A 13,205-nucleotide genomic window follows, 5' to 3' on the forward strand; every position below is an offset into this window, starting at 1 on the left:
TTTGAAAGTTAATGAAATCACATTCGTGGTTACCAACCTTATCAAGAAATTATATACATGCTTCCCAGAGGGAGAGAGAGAGAGAGAGAGAGAGAGAGAGAGAGAGAGAGAGAGAGAGAGAGAGAGAGAATGAGAGAGAGAGAGAGAATGAGAGAGAGAGAGAGAATGAGAGAGAGAGAGAGAGAGAGAGAATGCGAATAAGAATGAGAATGAGTGTTAGAGGGAACCCCCACCCCCTGTTGTCTGACTGGTGGCTCCAAAGGTCTGCGTCTCTTCGCAGCCCTTACAGTCGAGGCTGTGCCCCTCCCACGCCTCATGGGGCACCCCCTTCAGCACTCCCTTTCCAACTCTTATTTGCTGTGTTAATGCTAATGCTGTTGTTATTTTTGTAGTAATTGTTATTATTATCACAATTATTGTTTATATTGTTGTTAATATCATCGTCATCATTATGATTATTTTATTTATTTTTTTTATTTATTTATTTTTTTTTTTTTTATACTATTCCTATCATAAACTCTCGCCTGCAGAACCATGGGCGACAGGCTGGGTGTGGCCAAGGCGTCCGGAAACCTGGGCAACACACTGAAGGTGATGGGCAAGTTCAAGGAGGCCATCTGTTGCTGCGAGAGGCACCTGTCCATCTCACAGGAGCTGGAGGACAAGGTGGGTGGTGATCCTCACTTTTTCTCTCTCTCTCTCTCTCTCTCTCTCTCTCTCTCTCTCTCTCTCTCTCTCTCTCTCTACTCTCTCTCTCTCTCTCTCTCTCTCTCTCTCTCTCTCTCTCTCTCTCTCTCTCTCTCTCTCTCTCTCTCTCTCTCTCTCCCCCCCTCCTCGCTCCCTCCCTCTCTCCTACTTTCTCTCTCTCTCTCTCTCTTTCTCCTTCTCCTCACTCCTCCCCCTCCCTTCTCTCCCTCTTCCTTTTTTCCTGCCCCTGTATGCTCTCCTTCTCTCCTTATATCCTTTTTCTTCTCTTCTCTTTTCTCCCCTTCCCCTCTCCTTCTTTCCCTCTCTCCCCTTCCCCCATCTCCTTCTCTCCTTCTCTCTCATTCCCCCTTCTCCTTTCCTTTTCTCCCCATCCCCCTCTCTTTCTTTCCTTCTCTCCCCTACCCCCCTCTCCATCCCCTTACCCTTCCCCTTCCTCCTCCCCAATCCCTATCCCTGTCTTCTCTCCCCCTCCCCCTCCTCTCCCCATCCCTTCTCTCCTCTGCTATGTTCTGCTCAGATCTACTCTCCTCTTCCCCTTCCTCTATCCCCCTCTCTTCCTCTTCCCCACCTCCTATCCCCTTCCCCTCCCCTTCCCCTAACCCCCTCTCCTCCTCTCCTTTTCTTCTACTCCCTCCCTTCCATCACATAAAAAACATTCTCTTTGTACAGCTATTACAATGACAATATTTATTCCAGCAAATCTGTGTTCTTGCAGACACAAATGCATTAAGGTTTTTGCGTTATTGTTTGTACTTTGCAAAGGATGAGTATGCTTCTAAGTAGATTAACTGCAGTGGAGATGCTTTTGTAACCTTTGTACTGCTCTACTTAAGTGTGGACTTCAAATGGTTTTGTGTTTGGGAAAAAGTGAACTGTGCATTTCCTTTTGTCGTCGGGTCAGTTGCTCTGGGAATTATTGCGTATTTTGGAATTATCGTTCGGTGTTGCAATGTACGCATTTTAGCGGTCTTTCAGTATCTGTTAGTTGAGAGTGACATAACAATATAGTTTTATGTCTATGTTATATAATGTATTATTATTATTATGTTGTATGATGCATATTTTTTGTATTTGGTGTTCATATATATGATTGTATTATTACTATTCACTGAGATAGTTCTTTTGCCAGTGAGGAAAATATATGCTTAATTGAAGTGGCTTTGTCTCTGTTTTCAGTCTGATTCTCTTGTGTGGTGGAAGACTGTTGGAAAGAAAAAGCTTTTAGACACTAGACAAAGTTCTTGAATGAAATGATAATGATTCTCTGTGCTTCCTAACTTCAGTGCTCGGCACTCCTTGATTCTTGGCTGCAGATGGGCACTTTGGTTATGGAGTTTTTACTTCCATTTCTTCTTCTTCTTCTTCTCCTTCTTCTTCTTCTTCTTCTTCTTCTTCTTCTTCTTCTTCTTCTTCTTCTTCTTCTTCTCCTTCTTCTTCTCCTTCTTGTTCTTCTTCTTCTTCTTCTTCTTCTTCTTCTTCTTCTTCTTCTTCTTCTTCTTTTTCCCTCTTCAGAGACAGGCAATGAATGCAGGAGTTGAAAGGAAAAACGTGCATCTGCTGTACATTGTTCTCTTTTTCAATTTCAGTTTTGCATTTAGAAGTAATTTCAGTGACACTTTTGTGTGATATATTTTCACAGATGAACTACCTTTTTGTTCTCTTATGTAAATCAAGAAACTTCTGTGCTGTCTGTTACTCAGGTTGGTGAAGGGCGAGCGCTCTATAACCTGGGCAATGTGTACCATGCACAAGGGAAGCACCTAGGCCGCATTGGGCCCCAAGAGCCGGGTGGATTCAGCGATGAAGTCAAACACTGTCTTCAGAAGGCTGTGGAATATTATGCGTAAGTAGCATTTCTGCAAAAATCTCCTCAGGATATAAATTTCCTCTTTTGATTTGGATTTTTTTTTTTTTTTCTTTTTTCCCTCTCTCTCTCTATTGAGAAAGGACTCTATTTATTTGTTATATTTCTTATATTATTGTTTTTGTTGTTTAGTTTTGTTACTTAACATCTGCAATTTAGCAATTTAGAGTTTTATGAGGGAAAAAAAGAATTACAGAAACATAGCTATATAAGCTATAGGGAAGCGGTGGCATGTTTAACTTCGTTACAGATGTAATACTGTTGATTAAATGATTGCCTTAGTGAGTTAAGCAGCTTACGGGCTAAGAGGAGATTAGTGGTTTGCAATTACAGTTTTAAGACCCAAGAGTAAGAGAGGGGAGGCTAGCTCTTAACTTTGGATCAGAAACTCTTAAAGGTATAGGATTTGGTTTTGTAGTTCTACTAGGGCTGACACTGATGTCTTAAAGGACATGTAGGTTTGTTCGTGATGTGAATCTTTTGGTCTGTGTTTGGAAAACTTACCATATTAGTTAGTGGTTGCAAACCTTTATATTGCTAGAGAAAGGATTTATATGTATAACCTTTGGAAAGAAATTTTATTGCAGTGCCTTTTATAAATTGCCATAGGTTAAAGAAGAGAGGAAGAACATATTGCAGTAATTATTATTATTAGTGTCATTATTATAATCATTATTATTATTATTATTATTATTATTATTATTATTATTATTATTATTTTGATGACTATCATTATCATTATCAATTAAATTTCTAGTGCCAACCTTCGGCTGATGGAGGAACTGTCTGACCGCTCAGCGCAAGGGAGGGCCTGTGGTAACCTGGGGAACACTCACTACCTCCTGGGAAACTTCACTCAGGCAATTGGATATCATAATGAGGTGAGAATTCAGCTTGCAAATGTCATATCAGAAGATGATGTACTCATGCCTGCACACACAGTCATAAACATATGCAAGCAGTATGTGCATACACACCTGCAAGCACACGGACACTCGTGTCTTTCTCTCTATAGATGTTTATAAATACTTTTTCATAAATGGCTATTCTCTGCACTGTCCAATGGTGGTTCTTTGAACAGTAATCTTTACAGTGAATCAACAGTAATTTTCAGTTACAAAACTGCTTTTATCATCATTATGGTTTGTTTTACCATCTCTGATATGTTCTTCATGCCCATTACCAGAGATTAACAATTGCGAAAGAGTTTGGAGACAAGGCAGCGGAGAGGAGAGCGCACAGTAACCTAGGAAATGCTCACATATTTCTTGGGGAGTTTGAGACTGCAGCGGAACATTACAAGTGAGCCGCTCTCTTTCCAGTCATTAAGTATTTTGCACAGTTGTTTGGATTATATTCTGATTCTCTCGTTTTATTATAGGAAGCATGTTAAATGTATATGATTTATTTTGGTTGTTCTTTTATGGAAGGCTTTTAGTCACATGGGTTTTATATGTATATGTATGTATATATATGACTCAAGGTCTTTCCCTTAGCTGTTTTATTTAGTGTAGTATTTATTATTCTCATGGAAAATGAGAATTAGGAAAAGCAGATGACCGATAACCTTATGTCATGCAAGAGGAAAATGCTGTAATGGAGTTGCCTCTTTCAGAAAAACCTTACAACTCGCCCAAGAGCTTAGTGACCGTGCCGTGGAAGCCCAGGCCTGTTACTCCTTAGGCAATACATATACGTTATTACGTGACTATCCCATGGCGATTCATTACCACCTGCGGCACCTGGCCATCGCACAGGAATTAAACGACAAAGTTGGAGAAGGACGAGCCTGTTGGAGTTTAGGGAATGCATACTCAGCGACTAATGCCCATGAGAAAGCACTTCAGTATGCCAATAGACACTTAGACATATCCAAAGAGGTATGAAATGGATTTATATGCTGAAAGTTTCTATGTTCGATTAATATGTGTATTCTCATTACTGTATTTAGTTGTTTTTTTTCTAGTGGGGCACACACCAATTTCAGAAGTAATAACTTGCATCCCAGAATTAAAAACTGAACCTAAAGTCTCATGCCTTAACTCAGACACACTTAATTGTTTTGCAAGTGGTTGATTTAAACACTAAGCAAATGAACATCTTTGCATGGCAAACCCTGCCCTGACGTACCTCACATGCACCTCCAGATTGGGGACAAAACAGGCCAGGCAGCAGCACAGATGAACCTCTCAGACATTAGGAAGGTTTTGGGGCTTCCTCCAACAACCAATGACACGTCAGAGTCGGCGGATGATGCTAAGTCGCGCACACGTAGGAAGTCCATGGAGAACATGGATCTCCTGAAGGTAGTTCTTCTGCCCCTTGTTGTCTCTTTCCCCCCCCCGCATGGCATGGGATCCTGGTTGTGGTTTCAGTTCGTATTTTTCCCCTTTGATAGAAATTTACATAAATACAGACTTTTATAATCAGTGATTCTGAACGTTCGCTGGTTTTTGCATGTGTTAATAGTTGGGATGTTCAAATTTAAAAGTTTTAAAGCACAAAATTGTTATATTTTAAATTGTTTGTTGACATTGGCCTTACCATAGTTTGAGTTGCATGCAGTTTTACGTTTGTTTGACCTTCAAAAATGTCTTTGATGTAGGATTAAGATTTTTTTTCAATATCTTAGGGTTTGAATGATCAGGTGAAGCAACTTTAGGAATTACAACCATCAGAGAAAACCTTTTTTTTTTCTATTTGTTAGGCCTTTAAGGGAAAACTTGTTAGGAGAAGTTGACTGTATTTCTGTATTTTTTAAATTGCTTTTTGGTAAGTGTGTACATCATTGTGAAAGCCACTGAATCATCTATGAACAGCTGTTGTTATAGAATTTAGACAGAATATTATTTGTAATTGTTTTGTCCATTGAATTCTAAAGAGTATAGAGTACATGCTTAGAGAGTAGAATGTTTTATGTAATTCCAATTGTAGAAATTAGGCTATATGTTTTGCAGAGCAGTACTTTTTCTTTGCCTCCATGAAATTTCCTGAAAATAGGAATCAATGTTTTGTTATCTGAAAATGTATTTATTTTGATTTGCAAAGTTCATCAAGCATCTGCTTTTTTTGTGTAGGCTCACACAGGCATCTCTGTCTCCTTTCTAAGTAATCCTTCCTTTGTCCCCACTTCCCATCGTTTCTCTCTCTCTCTCTCTCTCTCTCTCTCTCTCTCTCTCTCTCTCTCTCTCTCTCTCTCTCTCTCTCTCTCTCTCTCTCTCTCTCTCTCTCTCTCTTTCTCTTTCTCTTTCTCTTTCTCTTTCTCTTTCTCTTTCTCTCTCTTTCACTCTCTCTCTCTCTCTGTCTCTCTCTCAGTCTATCTCTCTCTCTCTCTCTCTCTCTCTCTCTCTCTCTCTCTCTCTCTCTCTCTCTCTCTCTCTCTCTCTCTCTCTCTCTCTCTCTCTCTCTCTCTCTCTTTTTCCATCCCTCCCTGCCGCACTCTCACCCTCTATCCCTTGCTCCCTCCCTCCCCTTTTGTTTCTCTTTCTCTTTTTCACTGGCCCTCACTCTCACCTTCACCTTCACCCCTTTCCCTCTACTACTCACCTTACACTCCTTTTTTCTCTCCCTCTTTGCTTCTGCCTCTTCATACCCATTCATGTGATTTCAAGCACATCTGTCTCTGATTCTGATTGAGCTTTTGAAATGTCGAAAAATGTGGTTGAAAAGCTACTGCTCTGCTGCGCTTGGCCCAGACTTGTTCCAGGGTAACCTCTTGGCCCAGCGACTTGTGTCAGTGTAAACTAGTTCTGGCGAGCACTGCCCTCCAGTCCTAGCTCTTAAGAGGAGTCCTTGGGGGCATTTCAGATGACGCCGGATGCCAAAGGCGTCCTTCGGAAATACCAGAGCGAAGACGCTGGTATTGGCTCCCTGTCCTCAGATGACTCTCACCCTGTTAATGGTCCTTCCTACACAGCTAGTCCCCATGCTGATAAAAATGTGCGTGTCCATCTGTAGTAGGTAACTCCTTAGTCCAAAGAATGACACAGGTGTTTGTCCCAGCACTCACTCACTTTGTCAATAGAGTTATGTCCCTGTGAAATATTCCTAGTTGTATGTGAGAGTCTTGTGTGGTGCCCTTTCTCTTGCCCTCTCCCTTAGATATACAGAGTGTCATTCTAGCTTATCCTGTGTGACAAATGTTTTTGCTTAACCCTTAAGCGACGAAATCCAGCCACAGATGTTCTCAGGTATGTGTGCACACTGGAGGAAAATGTCAAAAGTTGTACCTCATAAGTTTCCATATTTTTCTATATTATAAATATCCTTAGTAAAAGGAGAAGAGTTGAGATAATTGTGTATTGAAATAGACAAAAGAATTGCACTTTTCTCATCCTATGTGGACACAAAGCTCTGAACTTAGCTGTTCATTAGAGGTTAAATCCCAAATGTAAGATGATGTGCGTGAAATTTCGTTGTGTGATTACTAGCATGAAAGAAAGATAAATTGATACGTTTATGGTGACTATTTTTGTGAGAAAATTTACTCACGGAAACTAAATGGAGAATATCATTCATTTACTCGTTACTATCTTTTGTAAGTTGTGTTATCTTTTGCAGTAAGTTTTGTTTATATAAGACTCAGGGGATTTGTTGCTGATCCATCGCCATTTGCTTGTTTCGTGCTTGTGGCCGTGTGCATGAGGAGAGAGAGGGTCATGCTCGGTATCCATTTTGTTTGGGCAGGATTTAGTTTGATTTCTTGTTTTGATTATAGTTACTGTTTTTGCCATTGTTATTGTTATTATTATTATTATTATTATTATTATTATTATTATTATTATAATAATTGTTATTGTTATTATTGCTATTATAACTATTATTACTGTCATTGTCATCATCAATCATTGCTACTACAACAGCTATTTTTGTTGTGTTGTTATTATCATGATTATTATTGTTTTAGAAAGATAACTATTGTTATGATTTTTGCTGCTCTTATTGGACTTATTTCTACTACTGACAAGATTTTTATTATTTCTAGTCATGTTGATACGATTATTATTTTTAATTTTATTGTTTATATTACTGTTATGATGACTGTTATTACTATTACTGTAAGAAAAAAAATATGCGCCATAAACATTCCATCGGGTTTTATACAGAAAAATTGAGAAAAGTTTGTTTTAATGATTTTGATAATTTTTGGTGATATTTACTTAATGTACCAATTAATATATAGTTTTGAGTGGAAGGTCAGTGCAGATTTTTCTTTTCTATAGCTTAAATAGTTAGTACTTAAAGGCCCTTTCAATTGCTTTATGAAATGTACCTTATCGCACTCTCCAGATTTTTGGCCCCTGCCGCTCTTTTGGGCTCAGATTATGGTCTGTCCCTCTGTCCTGAACTTATTCCTGAAATTTTGGTTTAGGAGTAGAAGCTTGTATGAAGCCCGCATCTCCAGAACGAAATAGTTCTTTTGGTCAAGTGTGGTCAGCTTTGGTTGTCATGTCGGCATGATTATTAAGGAGCAGAACGGTGCCTTGGCTGTGCTTGTAGTATGATTGCTCAATAGATTAACTGCTTATGTTTAAAACATTGTTTTTACATTTGTTTTCCAGTATTAGGAATAAAATGCATGAACATCATGAGTATTATTGTAGTTGAAGGAAATACAAAAAGTCTACAATGTTTTTAATTGAAAATGATATGGAAGGTTTGTGTACTTACGTTTATGTAAATGTATACTTGTACACGCCGAAAAGGTACGACATTGTGTTGCTCATTTGTTCAGAATGAGAGAGAGGGAATAAAGGGAAGGCAAAGGAGGGGATAAAAGTATGAATGAGTGACTTTTTATATATTTTGAGGTGTTAAATAGTAACTGTAGCAAGTAAGTGCAATAAATGTATTTCAGGGCTTTTTTAACTAATGGAGCTTTATATTAACAGACATCAGTGAATGAGGAGTCGAGCATGGATGAAGACAGTTTCTTTGAGCTCCTCTCCAGGTTCCAGAGCAAGCGCATGGACGACCAGAGGTGCACGCTCTCCATCGACAGCAACAAGGAGAATCAGCCGGAGCAAGTGCAGCAGCCGGTTGCGCCCCGGAGGGAGGGTGGGTCGGTGTCATCCACGGGCTCCACCAACGGCACAACAACTCCCTCCGATAGTGGTGCAAGTGAGTCCTTCCTCTGTATTTTACTTTGTGGGAGAGATTTAGGTGTTGCCTTACCTTTGCTTTCTTCACTGCTTTGTCTGTTTTCTGCATTTGACACTGCCACTTGCTGGATCGCTGTTTGACTCTTTCACTTATTTGGATCTGTGTTTGACACTGTCAGTTATTGGATCTGTGTTTGACACTGTCAGTTATTGGATCTGTGTTTGACACTGTCAGTTATTGGATCTGTGTTTGACACTGTCAGTTATTGGATCTGTGTTTGACACTGTCAGTTATTGGATCTGTGTTTGACACTGTCAGTTATTGGATCTGTGTTTGACATTGTCTGTTATTTGATCTGTATTTGACACTGTCAGTTAATGGATCTGTGTTTGACACTGTCATTTATTGGATCTGTGTTTGACATTGTCTGTTATTGGATCTGTGTTTGACACCGTCAATTATTGGATCTGTTTGACACCATAGTAAGTAAAGCTTCACCCAAGCACTGGGACTCTCTCACCTTTCCATAGCCTATCATAATCTTAGAATTCTGATATATGTCAGGGTTCGTTTGTAGGGTATGATCACATCGGTCAGGTTAACAGTGAAACACCAGAGGAAACATGCCGGAGGAATATATTGAAGCACTTTTTACACAATATACATTACACAGAGGAGGCAGGAGAATAACAGGCACGGGAGAAGTGGAGCAGGCGAGGTCACATTGCGTAAGAGGTCGTCACTAACACATCACAGAAGCACTGAAGAGTCTTTCCAGGAGAACTGACGAATTGCCGAAAATCGCGCATTTTATGCAAAATCGTCAGTGTTTAGGTGCGACACCCTTGTTCCTCACAATTCGAAGTGACCAATCACGGTTGACCTCAGCCCGCCTAAGCCCGCCTCTCCGGCTCAGGTCCTGAGCGACGAAACTTACAACCGCAGTGTAGCGGCTCATAATGATTATAAAAATTATAGATATTTCTCTATAAAGTAGCATATATATATAAAGTCAGGCACATATTGTATAAACACACAAAGTATTATAGAGGTTGTGAAGCAGGGCAGAAAATGCAGTGGAGTGAGAGAAGAGGGTGGTGCAGGGTGGCTGTTGTAGTTGGAGGAGGTAGGAGTCACACAACATGTCTGGCTACACATGGACAGGGTACACTTGACTGAGGGTGTATTTGTGTCAAGCTCTAATTCTTAATAATAAATGAAGAGATGAGACTAAATAGATGTGTTAGATGTTCTGGCATCTATTTTGTTTTAGAAGAGGAGAAAGAAAGTAGAATTAGACTTCTGTCCATTTAGCTAGTGATTTTATGGGTTTATGTTGTTTCCATACTACATGAATATTATTTAGGAATTTCTCTCATGGAAATGGTTTAAGGAGTAGAGTGTTGAAGCAGCTTGTAATAGATGCAGAGAATGTGACTGTTGATGTTTTTGTCTTGCTGCAGTAAAGGATAATTTCAGAAGAGAACTTTCTTGTTTTGAGGTCTTGATATTTTTTACGTTTTCCTATATCTTGTGAGAAAGAGGATTGCTTATGACCTGGGGATTAGGAATTTTGCTGGCATTGGTGCAGGTAATCTTAAGGAAATGTATTATCTGTGAGGGTAGCCTGATGAAATTTATAAGTACAATTAGGTTTGTTTTACTTGTTGAACCATTGAAAAATACCAGACCAGTTTTTCAGGTCAATAAAGGTACTTCTAATATTCTGTTGTCACAGAAAATGTTTTTTACCCCAGCCTTTGACTTTCATGTCTTGACTTGTGGGTGTCACACGCTGTATTAATAAGTCTTCAGCATGCGGTGTCCAGTTCTTTGGCATGTGAGCAGTATTTTCTAATAGTTTATATCCTTCTGAAGAAATTATTTAGATAAATAGAGTAATGGGTTTTGGTATCCGTTTTTCTCCCCAAATTCATTTTCTTCTCTATGATTGGGGTAACTTCCTGTTAAGTTGGAGTGAAGTTTCTTGCTAAGTTATTTCCAATTCAGTTTATCGCTGTATCCATATAAGTTTTATCTTCTTAGATGTTAAAGTCTCTTCTTCACCATTTCATTCTAACTGTTTTAAGCTGATCTCTAGAAGTACTTGGTAACTTATGATTTAGAATCTAGAATTTTTTGCAAGTTTTAAAAGTAATGATGTTCTTACTTACATCACTTCACCTGCAAGGAGTGGAGCTTCCGCCTCCGAATCGTGGTAAGCAAATGGAGAGAAAAAAATGTAAAGTAGAGATCTATGCTGTTCCTGTTTCATGTAGTTCTTGTAGTAGTATAAAAGATGAATAAGTAGCTTTCAAACATGTGTCTTAATTACGGCCGCTTGAAACTTTCTCTGCTCTGGTCCTAATACTTGAGTTTGAGTTTGCTTGTAGCCTGCCTTTCACGGAGGAGAGTTGGTGTGTGTTGGTTCCTCATGCTCATCGATCTTCTAGATAACTGTGGTGTGCTGGAAGAGCTGATGGAGAGTATTGCGGGAATGCAGAGCCGGCGGATGGACGAGCAGAGAGCTTCGTTACCGCAGCTCCCTGGCTTGAACAACCAGCATGCCATTCTGCAGCGCCTGTCTGTTGCGGCCAGTGATTCCACCCCATTGCCTGATGACAACTTCTTCGACATGCTGATGAGATGTCAGGTGAGGGAGACTTTGAGCATTGGAGTTGATGTTTTGTTTTTGGGTTATACAAACACTAATGTTCTTCAGGTATTTTATTATTGGCAGCAATAAGGGAAGAACATGACTCAAAAATTTCAGTGTGATAGGAGTGAGAGAGTGGGAGAAAGAGGGAGAGTGCACGGTGTATCCTGAATCTTTTGTGGAAATATGATCCTATGTTTTAGTGTTACTGAGATTTACAAATCTGTTAAACAAGAAGTTCAAAAAGAATTTACTGGGAAGTGTAGATGCCTATTTGTGTTGCTTTATTGATTTCTGTTTATTTATTTATTCATGTATTATCTTCAATCAACTTCATTCCCCAGTGAACCTGTTTTACATTTCATGCTTAAAACTCCAGCGAAAGTGAAAGGGATCAGAACGCAAGACTGCACTGGTAAGAGAGGTAAAGGAAGAGCCAGAACTGTATCCCACTCCTGCTGCAGTAGTCAACCAAAGAGGCCCAAGAACCTCGTTTGATGCCCTCCCTTTATGAGTATTGGCAGTGTCTCTAACCTTGACCAACAGCTGCTCTGCAAAGCGTATTATCTCACGTCTCAAGAGGTCTTCTCATTCACTGATCCCTCCCTTCCCTTTCAGCAGAAAACCCCTTCAGTCTGACCCCAGTACCTCGTGTGCAAAAAGGCTGTGACTTAAGCCCTCCTCTAGAATAAGGATGGCTTTTCTCATGTGTAGATTTGGATTTTTAGTTTGGGAAAGATGAAATGTCATTTACTTCTATCATGCAGAGGGTAGATGTAATTGTGCAATGCCCTTTAAGAATGGTGAGCACTGATTAAGGGATGGCAAGAATGTGTTTGTTTTCTATTTAGTGACACTATTTGGGATGGGATGAGCATTGAAAAGTTAATGGTTGGTTGATACATACATATTATATAACCAGTTTGAGTTGAGAGAGAAGTGTTCTCAATCAACGTTAGTTGCACTGATAGATGGCATGAGTGAAGACATATTTATACTAGAGGAGAGTTGGTTGTAGATCTAGCCCATATGATATCAGTAAGGAAATTACTTCCCACATTTTTAAAGATTTTACAGCTTGTGATTTGTTTGAAAAAGGCCGCATGATAAGAGCATCATTGGCAATGAAGTTTCAGGAGACATTTCTCAATTTTGTGAGGCAAATAAGTGTTATTTTTCTATTACTTGTTTGTTCATCTTAGAGAGAATGGATCCGGTCTGCACTTGCAGTTTGTTGTTTATTTTCCACAGCATTTGCACAGGAAGTATGTATACAGGGCACTGGTATTCCATTTCTTGGGTTTCCTCACTTGCCTTGAACCCTGAGATTTGATGAAAAAAAATTATTTTAGTGAGAGAAGAGTGTGTATTGTGTTATCAACCATAATTTCCCATGAATTTGCTAACCCTTTTTTGAAATATAAAATACCAACTGCAACTTATAGTTAATTCTTTATTATTGAGGCAGCGACATTGCTGAGGACTGGAAATTTTAGAGGCACTGAATGTTAGGCCTGATACCTTATTACTTATTTGTGGTCCAGTATGTTGAATAAGGCTTCATGTTGCTCTGCAATAATTGGATATTGTAATTACTTTTATCATTTTTTAGTTTTGTGATCAAAGGAGAGTGATATATTATACATTTATTTGGCAGTGTGTGTATTGATCTCCAGGAAAATGAAAAAATTATACAGACTTTTCAGTCCTAGAGTTGTTAACTCATCCACGAAGGCCCTGTTTGAGATGATGACAAACAGCCACAGAGCCAACAGCCACAGTCAAACGACAAACTTCAGTGCCAATAAAAGCTCTCATCCCACGGAATTAGAGCATGGTCTCCTCTCTCCCCCAGGGTTCGCGCATCGAGGACCA

General features: G+C 39.4%; 1 protein-coding gene across 1 annotated transcript in view; it reads left to right on the forward strand.

Annotated features, from left to right (window-relative positions):
• The window catches only part of pins (G-protein-signaling modulator pins), a gene marked incomplete at its 3' end in the record, with an annotated part of 57,227 nt that extends 44,022 nt beyond the window's left edge, over window positions 1-13,205 (forward strand). Inside the window, 10 exon segments of the mRNA XM_070118312.1 lie at window positions 531-666; window positions 2,409-2,551; window positions 3,330-3,453; window positions 3,759-3,874; window positions 4,188-4,452; window positions 4,720-4,878; window positions 6,380-6,511; window positions 8,464-8,692; window positions 11,128-11,327; window positions 13,186-13,205. Of these exon segments, the coding sequence (XP_069974413.1) occupies window positions 531-666; window positions 2,409-2,551; window positions 3,330-3,453; window positions 3,759-3,874; window positions 4,188-4,452; window positions 4,720-4,878; window positions 6,380-6,511; window positions 8,464-8,692; window positions 11,128-11,327; window positions 13,186-13,205 (1,524 nt within the window).

The sequence above is a fragment of the Penaeus vannamei genome, chromosome 41 (genome assembly GCF_042767895.1).
Source record: "Penaeus vannamei isolate JL-2024 chromosome 41, ASM4276789v1, whole genome shotgun sequence".
Classification (NCBI taxonomy): domain Eukaryota; kingdom Metazoa; phylum Arthropoda; class Malacostraca; order Decapoda; family Penaeidae; genus Penaeus; species Penaeus vannamei.